The sequence below is a fragment of the Macrosteles quadrilineatus genome, unplaced genomic scaffold (assembly GCF_028750875.1).
Source record: "Macrosteles quadrilineatus isolate MER2022 unplaced genomic scaffold, UCM_ALF_1.0 Scaffold_7__1_contigs__length_78375512, whole genome shotgun sequence".
Lineage (NCBI taxonomy): Eukaryota > Metazoa > Arthropoda > Insecta > Hemiptera > Cicadellidae > Macrosteles > Macrosteles quadrilineatus.
The window spans coordinates 5,777,104-5,789,757 of NW_026542600.1; the positions used below are offsets into that span (position 1 = coordinate 5,777,104).

At 33.2% G+C, this 12,654-nt stretch overlaps 1 protein-coding gene across 3 annotated transcripts in view; it reads right to left on the reverse strand.

Moving 5' to 3' along the window:
• The window catches only part of LOC128997753 (F-box/LRR-repeat protein 20-like), an 87,592-nt gene that overhangs the window by 66,173 nt on the left and 8,765 nt on the right, over positions 1–12,654 (reverse strand). For all 3 annotated transcript variants that reach the window (XM_054423410.1, XM_054423412.1, XM_054423411.1), the window contains exon 2: positions 6,500–6,567. In XM_054423410.1, the coding sequence (XP_054279385.1) occupies positions 6,500–6,567 (68 nt within the window). The remainder of the gene's footprint in view (positions 1–6,499; positions 6,568–12,654) is intronic.

Below are 12,654 nucleotides of genomic sequence, written 5' to 3' on the forward strand. Positions count from 1 at the left end.
GTTTTTGGACTGACTCGACAATTTCACTATCTATAATAGTGCAGTAAAAATAAGATAAAAATTCCATAAACCTAAAAAAAATTAGCACAACCGGGGAATTTGGTACAGATGTTGGGTGTACCTTCCTTTTGAACATACTAAAAGTCCCCTAAAATTGAAGCTGTGCTACGGCCGCCATATTGGAAAATGGCGGCATATTTCTGTATTTTTTGCTATAGTGACTTTATTATTAGAGATACAGGAAAAAGCTAAATGTACAAAATGTAGGTCATCTAAAAATACACATTTTTTGTATTTACCATCTTTCTCTTAACCCAATGGTTTTTGAGTTATTTGTTATTAAGTATATTTAGTTTTTTATATTTATCAAAAATAGGTGAAACACATGGAAATTGACCGTTACTTTCAAGGATTATGATAATTTATCCTATTTAGTTAAATAGTGTGATACTATAAAATCTTAAAATTTTAGCTTATTTTATGAGTAAAACAACTCTGCCACAGCAAACCTGCAGACTCAGCAAATTTCCATTAGATTGGATGTTTTATTAATTGTATTTAAATAAAATTAGATTCAACAGGTACCTAGGTTTGCTGCTACTGGTAGGTTTATAGTGTGTGTTTTTTTTTTTGTAAAATATCAATAACTCAGCATTAAATAATAAATCTATAAACAAACAAACTGCAACAGTTAACTAATTCATAATAATAGCATGGTAGCTTGAGATTTACAATTTACAAATTTAAATATACAAATTTCTGTTGTGTTTACTAAAAATATGGCGATTATTCATCACGTTTTGAATACTAACCGAAGGGGTTTTCTAAAGGAGATGAAGCAAGTAATTTAAGTACTGTAATATTAACTCGTACCAAGTATCGGAAATATTGTATGCGGTGATGAAATCAACCATATTTTGTAAACTACGCAATAATATTTTATACTCATTTTTACCCATTTAATAAATTAACATTTTAATATTTTGATGGCACTACCACTATCACTCTGATATCAACTAAGTGGGAGGAATAATTGTCGTAAACCTTGAAAGTAACCGTCGATTGCGATGGGTTTCACCGATTTTTGATTAATAAAACTAACTATACTATACCATACTTAATTAGTCACCAAACATGAACTAGACACGAAAAACACCCTTCCAAATTTACAATTGGATGTCAAGTATAGTTAGTTAGTGTGGTGGTGCCATCAAAATACTAAAATGTTAACTATTAAATGGGTAAAAAATGAAGATAAAATATTAATATGACTATTGCATACTTTACAAAATATGGTAGATTACCTTACTGCATACAATATTTTCGGTGCTTGGTACGAATTAATATTACTTAAATAACAGGCTCCATCTCCTTTTGAAAACCCATTTGGTTAATATTCTAATCGTGACCATTCGCCATCTTTTTAGTAAACACGACCAAAATTTGTATACTCAAATATTTGTTTATTGTAAATTTTAAAACTCCCATGCTATTCTTATGAATTAGTTAATTGTTGCAGTTTGCTTGTTTATAGATATATTTTGATCAAACTTGGAAAATTAGTTATTTTATAGTAAGGTATTGATATTTTACTTAAAAAAACAAACTATAATAACCTACCTGTAGCAGCAAACCTAGGTGAACCTAATTTTATTTATATACATTTTTTAATAAAACATCTAATCAAATGGAAATTTGCTGAGTCTGCAGGTTTGCTGTGGCGGAGTTTTTTAATTCATAAAATAAGCTTAAATTTTTAGATTTAATAGTATCACACTATTTAACTAAATAGGATAAATTATCATAATCCTTGAAAGTAACGGTCAATTTCCATGTGTTTCACCTATTTTTGATAAATATAAAAAACTAAATATACTTAATAACAAATAACTCAAAACCATTGGGTTAAGAGAAAGATGGTAAATACAAAAAATGTGTATTTTTAGATGACCTACATTTTGTACATTTAGCTTTTTCCTGTATCTCTAATAATAAAGTCACTATAGCAAAAAATACAGAAATATGCCGCCATTTTCCAATATGGCGGCCGTAGCACAGCTTCAATTTTAGGGGACTTTTAGTATGTTCAAAAGGAAGGTACACCCAACATCTGTACCAAATTCCCCGGTTGTGCTAATTTTTTTGGGGTCAAAACATATTTTTACTGTACTATAAATATAATAGTGAATTGTACATGTTAATTTCCATAATTTTCATAAAATTCCTTTATTGAGTAGAAGGGTCTTGCGATTAGCCACTTCTTCAACTCCTGGTGTAGCTTGTTGCCAGTCAGGTCTCTCAGGTAGTCAGGTAGATGGTTCCTCAGCTTGCAGCCAGTGTAGGAAGGTTTTTTCTCCCAAAGAGTTGTCCGGTGAACTGGTAGTGCAAATTTGGAGCCATGACGGGTGTTGTAGTGGTGCAGGTCTTGGTTTCTTGGGGGGTTTATTTCATTCACATACTTTATGGTTTCAAGGTATGTAGAGAGACACCACTGTGAGGATTCCTAGGTTTGCGAATGCTAGTCTGCAAGTCTGTGGTGGGACAAGGTTGGCGAGGGCTCTTATGGCTTTCTTTTGAAGGACAAGAATTCGGTTCATATTTTTTGTTGAAGTTCCTCCCCACACTGTCAAGCCATATCTAAGATGCGACTCTACCAGTGCGAAGTAAGCTGTTTTGGCCACAGAGAGTCCGCCTATGTAGTTTATTCTTCTGACGACATATATTCCAGTACTGATTTTTTTGCTTAGGTGGTTGATGTGCTCTTTCCATGTTAGTCAAGGATAATGTTTTCACAATGATGCATGAATTTAATTAGGCAATGTGACGGTAATTAAAGGTTATTATACATCATATTAAAGCTTATTTGATGAGAAAGTTTTTTATAATACTTTATACCTTCAGTGGAACCCTCCTGCAACCTAGGTATAAGGATTTAAATTTTTATTTTAGTTTTTGTCTTCGTTAAACATTTTAACTTTGATGATCAAACTTAAGTAGAATGTCATTCAACACCCCAATGTTTATGTATTACTGTTATTGAAAATTACCTTTATTTTAACAGTAAATGTTTTTCTTATATAGTAATATAAGTTTTTTCACAACTATTACCATAATTTTGTTAATATCTTAATATATCTTTTATCCTCTTACTGTTTGGGAACCTCAAATAGGCATCATTCAATCACCATTATCATGTAGTTTGACAGATAATTTTATTAAACAATTATGACCGGACACCCTGTATAGTGGTATAGATATAAAATTTATTTTGACCTTTTTCTTAATCTCAATGGTAAAAATACCACCAGTTTTCATAGCTATACTGTGTTTAAAACATATTTTGGTACGAGGGTGTCTGTAAATGAATAAATGAATAATGAATAAATTATTTTATTTCCATCAAAAAATTACAAAGTAAAAACAATTTTAATATTGGAAATATAACTGACCACTTTATCAAGTTGTGTGGTCAGTAGAAAATTAATGTATCCATCAAGCTCCTGTCAGGGCTTAGCAAACTGGTTCAAATCTGATATAAACATTCTGATTTAACCTCATTCACTACTGTCATAGCTGGTTCCTACTCATATGCGACGATTAGTCTTGTCATAGTAGCAGAAAACAATATGGGAACGTTTATCATCATCTCAGGAAAAACTCCCAGGGCCAGAGAGGGAACGCTGTTCCTGCTTGACTACACCACTGCAGGGTTTACTGTTGTCTTTGGTAGTTTTCGAGACGTCCCCTCAATCTCTCGTTCAGTCACACCACAATCTGCATGGCAAATTTCTCTAAACATATATAGTCACTGCCTCAAATGAGACTAATGAATGACTGCAGCTGGCCTACACCGCACAAATGTTTATGACTACCTCCGAACTCTATCCATCCCTTAAAACTTTACTCCGAACATTTCTGTCGACTACCTACACTAATCATAGAAAGTGGTTTATACCTGGGAGAGCATCGCCTTTTCTATACATTATATATCTGGAAGACACTCAACAGTCAGATTTTCAAATAGTTGTTCTGATCCTTTCAATGTGTTATCAGGAGTTCCACAAGGCTCCCTTCTGGGACCCTACTTGTTAAATTTATTCATGAACGATATTAGTGAGGCGATTGAGTGCAAGTTTTTGCATCAGTGGTGTGGAAGCGCTTTTACAAAAACCCCCTCATATGATTGGAAAGGATCCAAAGAAGATTCACTAGGTTCGTTGGAGTTAAAACGGGTGTTAGATATTTTGAGGTCCTTGTTGCTGACTTAACAAAGCACTTTGATCTTCTACCTCTGGAAGTTCAAATCAACTTTAGCCACTTACTGATTGTTGTCGTCCGTCTAGTGATATTTGTACATTCATCTGTTGTATCACTGTTATGTATCTCTGTAGTTTATAGTTTACCTTTATTGAGTCACACTGTTATCTATGTTTGTTATATTTGCTGTTATGTTACCAGATGTCCATAGTTTATTACCGTTGTTAAGTAGCATAGGTTGTCAGTCTTTGTTATCCTATTTAATTTATTATCTGTCCTTGTAAACTCATTAGGCCTACCGCACACGAGAGACATTTTGTCGGCCGACTATTTAGTCGTAGTCGGGAGTCAAAGTCGGCCCCATAGTGGTAAATCTGAGCGCGCACACGGGCCGACCGCAGCAAGACAGTCGGCAGACTGTCTGCAGACAGTCGGGGCAGTTTGGTGCTGACCGATTTTCCCGCCGACTGCTCCCCGACTCAACTGTCGTGTCTTATTGATAAAGGCATGGAGATAAGTTTGAATGCACACACTGACGACTAAAAGTCTGCCAGTCTGACAGTCGAGTGTGTTGTTATCATGTGTATTATTATTGTTATTATGATTAGTATTTAATTTGTGTGTTATTGTTATTATTAAGGCTTCGACAACCACCAGTGCAAGTGTTTTGAGGGACGAGAAAGTTGATAAACTTATCGATGAAGTTAAGGCACGGTCCCCTCTTTATAAAAATACTTTGAAGGAGTATTTGGCCATAGTAAAAAAATACCCCCGCTGCAGCAAACCTGCAGACTAAGTGAATTCCTATTTGCCTGATTTAATATTGTATTTAATCTATTTCAATAAAATTAGGATAAACGAGTACCTAGGTTTGCTGCTACAGGGAGGGTATTCAGCGTGTGTTTTAGTAAAACATTAATAGCTGAGTATAAAAAAATAGATTTGCCAAGTTTTATCAAAATACATCCATAAACAAGCAAACTACAACAGTTTACTTGTTTTACATATAAATGACATGAAAATTTTAACTTTAAATACTTTGGAATTTCCCTGTAACCATTATGATAACAATAAGCATGCTAAATTATTTGTTTTTTAAGCTCTGCAAAATGTTTTCTAAAGAAATTACAGAATCTTTTGTTTTTATCGTAAAAAATGGGAAACCCCCATTTTTACCTGATAAAACCCCCCATAAACCCCCGTTCCCATAGTCCGATCATGCTGGTTTGCGAACTCCTTAGAATAAAATAGATGTAGGTTTACACGTTTTTTTTTTTCGGGTTATCGTACAAACGCACAAATATATATTTGTGTGTGTGAATTTGAACGGATGGTGTTTTTGGCCTCTGGGAACATCAAAACGAAAATGTAAATCGGTCCCGGTCCCGGGACCAGGTCTCACCATGAGACCTACGGTTACAGCTTATTCCCTAAAAGTTATGGGATGAGGTATTTGAAGCCGGGGTATTAACAATTGGTCAAAAAAATCAACACTCATTCATGAGTACATGACAAATTTGTCTGGATATTTCCTCAAATCCGAGTTTATTGGTAGCCTAAATCTGGCCTTTTAAAGTTCTCGGACTATAAATTAGATGCACCCAGTATTTTCTCTTAAGTTTTCTAGCACGGAATCTTATCAGTAAAGCACATATGACAGCGGTTTCTGTCACATACATCCTGTTGACACTCGAAAGACGACTAAACAGTCGTGTCGTGTGCACACCCATAGTCAACGACCAAACAATCTTGACGACTTTTCGATTGTCCACCCGACTCCAGCCAGACAGATGGCCAACAGTCGGCCGACAAAAAGTCTCTCGTGTGCGGTAGGCCTTACTGTAAAACTTTTGTTACCTACCTTCTTAGTCTAGTCTATTGAATCCACACCTGAATTTAGCCATTCGTTATTAACTTCCATTATTGTCAATATCTTGTATAGGTATCTAGACTCTTAATTATCCTTTCCACCACCTTGTATACAACACATATTGTAATATTGTTATCGCCGTTGATAAATAAATAAGACTGATCATTACACAGGAAAGAAAACTGCTAAAATAAAAGTGGATGAAGTTAATATTAAGGTGGATTTGAACTAGTTCACTTGGCGGCAGTGGAAGCTTGTTGGAGACCTTAGTTTACAAACAAAACTCATTATTTAAATTTAGTTTTTTTTTTAAAAACAACACTCTTGATAAAGACTTTCACTTGAAATTTGAATTTGATTTATATAACCTACCTTAAAAGAAGTTCTTTCGGTAGTTTTTTATTTATCTGTGCTTCATCTTCAAGAAAAACTCGAGACAACTGAAACAAAACAAATTGTAAAGATCAATATCTTTCTGAGTACAGTAATCAGCTAGAATATTGAATTAACCAACATTTCAAGACATGAGAATTAACTACTATAATGTATTTGTAATAAAGATTACAATTGATGAATCCAGTAATCAGCTAGAATATTAAATTAACCAACATTTCAAGACATGAGAATTAACTACCTACTATAATGTATTTGTAATAAAGATTACAATTGATGAATCCAGTAATCAGCTAGAATATTAAATTAACCAACATTTCATTCAAGACATGAGAATTAACTACTATAATGTATTTGTAATAAAGATTACAATTGATGAATCCAGTAATCAGCTAGAATATTAAATTAACCTACATTTCATTCAAGACATGAGAATTAACTACTATAATGTATTTGTAATAAAGATTACAATTGATGAATCCAGTAATCAGCTAGAATATTAAATTAACCTACATTTCATTCAAGACATGAGAATTAACTACTATAATGTATTTGTAATAAAGATTACAATTGATGAATCCAGTAATCAGCTAGAATATTGAATTAACCGACATTTCATTCAAAACATGAGAATTAACTACTATAATGTATTTGTAATAAAGATTACAATTGATGAATCCAGTAATCAGCTAGAATATTAAATTAACCTACATTTCATTCAAGACATGAGAATTAACTACTATAATGTATTTGTAATAAAGATTACAATTGATGAATCCAGTAATCAGCTAGAATATTAAATTAACCTACATTTCATTCAAGACATGAGAATTAACTACTATAATGTATTTGTAATAAAGATTACAATTGATGAATCCAGTAATCAGCTAGAATATTAAATTAACCAACATTTCAAGACATGAGAATTAACTACTATAATGTATTTGTAATAAAGATTACAATTAATGAATCCAATAATCAGCTAGAATATTGAATTAACCAACATTTCAAGACATGAGAATTAACTACCTACTATAATGTATTTGTAATAAAAATTACAATTAATGAGCTCATAATTGTAAATACAAGCAGTTTGTGTAATTTATCAATCATTGTGTAATACCTACTAGATAAATAAATAAAATACTTTAGCAACCGCTTTGATTGAGGATAAAGATCACTTGGCTTGAATGAGTAAGCTTTATTTATTATTTAACACAATTCACAAGTAATTAAATTAATAAGTAAGAGTTAAGTTTAGCAAATAAAAAGGAATGAATAATAATAATCAACATAAACAAACAATTTAACAATGTTCAACATCCGCTGGGAATATTATTTTCTATCACATTCTTTTCCGCTCAGGCCCATACTTAAGACTTCAGGGGCCCTGGGGAAATTTGCCAATGTGGCCATAGTGTACGTACGATTATTATATATGTTACAGGCAAAGTATATTATGCAGGCATTCTATACAACTAGTGGCTTGTAGGGGCAATAGCCCCTATTATTCTAGTTAGTATTTTGTACAAATTATTAGCCTCATGGGTCAACCTTGAATTATTGTTTAACATTTTTATTTGTTATAATATGTATGATAGTTAGTCATTACATAGCTGCATAAAGCATTTTGATGTCTGCCCTGTTTAAAACAAAAATTCCAAAGGACTGTTCATGCAGTGTGTTTATAATATAAACTTTCTAATCATAATACAACTAAGGAACATGTTCAATAGTAATTTTCATGACTATTAATTAAATATATATAAATTTCTTTGAATATATACCTACAAATTCACTTCGAAAAAATACATGGAGGTAATGTCATCCTCCAAATTTTAAATTGCAAAATCACCCAGCTAAAAGTAACATAAAGTGTTATTAATTCATTATTAATTCATCAAAACTCAGTGAACCAGAGGCTGAAGATGAGTTTTGATGTAAACTTGAAATATACCTCCACATTTTTTAGTAAATTGTGATTTTGCGCTTTATTTATAGTAACAGCGATATTTGCGCTTTATTTATAGTAACAGCGATATTTGCGCTTTATTTAAAGTAACAGCGATATTAAGAGAAAATTTAAACTCGGATTGGTTGATATTAGTTTTCTTTTTGGCATGAAAAATGTGTTCCCTTTGCCTACTCCAGGAATTCCTTCTAACTTTACACTATTTTCGGACATGCTAACACAACCAATCGTACTCCATTAGACCCTTAATAAACAATAACAATCAAATCAAAACAAATACATACTAATTTGACAGTTACAATCAGGTGATCTTTTGTTTGCCATCCGGGTGACGTCAGAATATGACGGGAATAGCACACCTATGTTTTTCCTTCCACCGTGCACAGTACATATTACAAATTACCATATGCTTTAAATAAAGTTAAACCACATGTTTTAAAGTAAACAAAGCAGACATTACCTAGATTTCAATGCTATTTAAATGTGAATTATTTTATTCCGTAACAACGTTTTGGTGCATAATTAAGAAAAATGAATATTTTTCCCCAAAATTTCATGCCGAGACCTTTAAAATGAGACCTCTCCCAGCTTTCTACGGTCTCCCGTTCGGTCACAATTTCATTGTAAAATTTTGGGCTTACGGAATTAGATATATAGATGACTAGACATTCTATACAATGCCTGAGGCTTTTAGGCAACATTTGAAATAGAAATATAATGATAAGATTTTATAAACTTTAACTAGGCATTGTGTATATTCTATAGAATGCCTACATGCGTGTAAGGCAAAGTATAAAATAAAGATATTTTTTCAAAGAATACCATTTATTTAACAAAATTGATTTATTATCTGTATGGTTAGGTTATGTTGATTAATTTTTTATTATATTGGCTAATAACAAAAAAAGTTGGTATACCTATCGAAAGTGGAAAAAAATCCGTTAGAATAATGCAATATTTTATACATGGTTGGTTTGGTTGGGTTAGGTTAGTTTATTTTTTATTAGATCAATTAAAGCCAAACAAGGATATAAAAAGTCCTACAATTGCGTATTTTAAACTTTACCTGCAGTGCCAACAGGCTCTATTTATTCATTTATTTATTTCTACGGCAAACAGCCATTTTACAATATTATGTACATCAAAGCAAGATGGTTTACACAAGTATGAATGACAACGAGTGTAATACACAGGCCCAAGATGACGTTTACTAAATGACTTAAAATATATATGATTGCAAATTACATTGATTGATTCTGACTCATTAAAAAATAATACATGCATGAACAAGCAAAATAAATAGTTACAGACTAAAATATTACAGGAGACATTCATACGATGAATCATTTCAAATACACAATAGTTATAACAACAGAATGACAAGGCAAAGTACCATACTTTGTCTGGTTCATTTTAGGCAATGTATAGAATGCCTGATTACATACTTTGCCTGTAACATACACAATAGGTGAAGCCAAATGCGTCTTACATGCACACTAATATTAACTAAGCAATGTAATAATGAAATAATAATTAAACTTGTTAAAATATCAGTATGCTGCATTTTGTATAAAGCAGTTTTATATAATATTTTACCTACAACCGTTTTTTAAAGTAGCCGTTTCAGTTCAGTTCTTAGAATTGAAAAGTTTCTCATAACAGCTTTGTTTACTCTCATAACAGCAAAGTTTTACTCATAACAACACAGGTAAGGGACCAACGAGGGTCAAGGATTGAGAGAGAAGAAGTAAAATTGTAATGATTCGAAATTCAACTAATCAGCTGTTCAGGCCAATTTAATTGTTGAGTGGTGCAATTAGCGGTGGGGCACACGGGAGGGACTATGGCTAACATATCTTGTATACGTCTTGCCACCCTAAGTTGAGGCAGCCCAAACTGACCGGGAGGGTCATTACCGGCTGGTCCCGCACGACCCTTTAGTTTTTGTTAATAGCTCACAAACCCTAAAAATTGGTAGCCCGTCAAATGTTCTGGAAAATCAATGGTAAAATTTTTAATATTGGCTGCCATTTTGGATAGAGAAGAGATAGCGAGCTCTGGTTTTCACCATTCTTTACGTTTTTGTAAACACTTCAAAATGAGGTGTCACTTGAAGGGGGTTTACATTTAAAATTTTGAGTGTCCCCCAAAAGGGGGGATTCGGGGGACAACTAAAAATGTTTCAATAGAAACCCCTATCAAGTCACACCTCATTTTGAAGTGATTACAAAAACTTAAAGAATGGTGAAAACCAGAGCTCGCTATCTCTTCTCTATCCAAAATGGCAGCCAATATTAAAAATTTTACCATTGATTTTCCAGAACATTTGACGGGCTACCATTTTGGATAGAGAAGAGATAGTGACCTCTAGTTTTAACCATTCTTTAAGTTTTTGTGAACACTTCAAAATGAGGTGTCACTTGAAGGGGGTTTACATTTAAAATATTTGAGTTGCCCCCCGAATCCCCCCTTTTGGGGCGACACTCAAAAATTTCAAAATGATAAAATGAAACTTCCTGCTAAGATTGCTCGACCACCAAAAGGATATCTCTGTATATTTACTTGGAAAAATATTAGAGGGGGGGGTCTTGACTTTTTATTCACCCATATATATTATATAAATCTATATATACAGGGTTAGTAAAAAGTGTGGAGACCCCCTGTTATTTTTTTAACGGCCCATACTAGAAAAACTAAACTCGGCACACCTTTATGACATGTTATGAAGTACTTTTTGGGCATAACCGTCACTTGGTGTACATCCCCAAAATGGGGGATTTTGGGGGAAACAATTCAAATAAAAAGACCCCTCGAGTGACCCCTCATTTTGAAGGTCCTGGTAAAAGAAAACCAACAACGCAAACTAGAGGTCTCTATCCCAATCCAGTAAAAAATGGCAGCCAATTGAAATTCTCAGAAGTTCAATTTAACTTACAGCTTTTCAAGTCTGGAGACCTGCTGTAAATTTTGTAGCGGCTCACACTAGGAAAACTAAACTCTACACACCTTTTTGGCATGTTATGAAGTACTTTTTAAGCCTAATAGCCACTTGCTTACCAAACCCAAAATGGGGGATTTTGGGGGAAACTCAAAAGTTTTAAATGATAAGCCACATCGAGTGACCCCTCATTTTAAAGGTCCTGGTAAACGAAAACTAACAACGCAAACTAGAGGTTTCTATCTCAATCCAGTAAAAAATGGAAGCTGATTGAAATCTTTAGAAATTACAAATAACTTGCAATTTTATATTCAATTAGCTGCCATATTTTACTGTGTTAAGATAGAGACCTATAGTTTGCGTTGTTACTTTTCTTTTATTATGGCCTTCAAAATGAGGGGTCACTCGATGGGGCTTATAATTTAAAATTTTTGAGTTTCCCCCAAAATCCCCCATTTTGGGTTTGGGAACTTATGAGAATTTCAATTGGCTGCCATTTTTTACTGAACTGAGACAGAGACCTCTAGTTTGCGTTGTTGGTTTTCTTTTACCAGGACCTTCAAAATGAGGGGTCACTCGATGGGTCTTTGTGTTTGAAATTTTTTAGTTTGCCCCAAAATCCCCCATTTTGGGGATGCCAAGTGGCGGTTATGCCCAAAAAGTACTTCATAACATGCCATAATGGTGTGCCGAGTTTAGTTTTTCTAGTATGGGCCGTTAAAAAAAATAACAGGGGGTCTCCACACTTTTTACTAACCCTGTATATAGGCCTATATATATATACATATATAAAAATTTGAACGAATGTTGTTTTTGGCCTCTGGGGACATCAAAATGAAAAAGTAAATCGGTCCCGGGTCTAGGACTTACCGTGCCACCTACGGTAATAGCTACTTCCCTATAGGGAAATTCGCTAAAATCAAATGAATGTTTACTTATAATTTTTAATTACAAAATTAATTTTAAAATTTAGTATTATAAAATTAAACTGTCATAACCTAACCAACCAAACTTGCTAATAATATAAAAAAGATATAAGATAAAAATCGAATGAAGGTTTACTATAAAAAAAAAAGTTCTGTTCATAAATAAAATTATAAATGAATCAAATTCTAACAAAAGATGCACAGTTAAGAAGTATTCGCATTCTAAGCAAAATCTTTGACAAAAAGTTAGTGTCCCCGGCTGGTTTCGAACTGGAGATCTCCACAACACCAGTCCGAA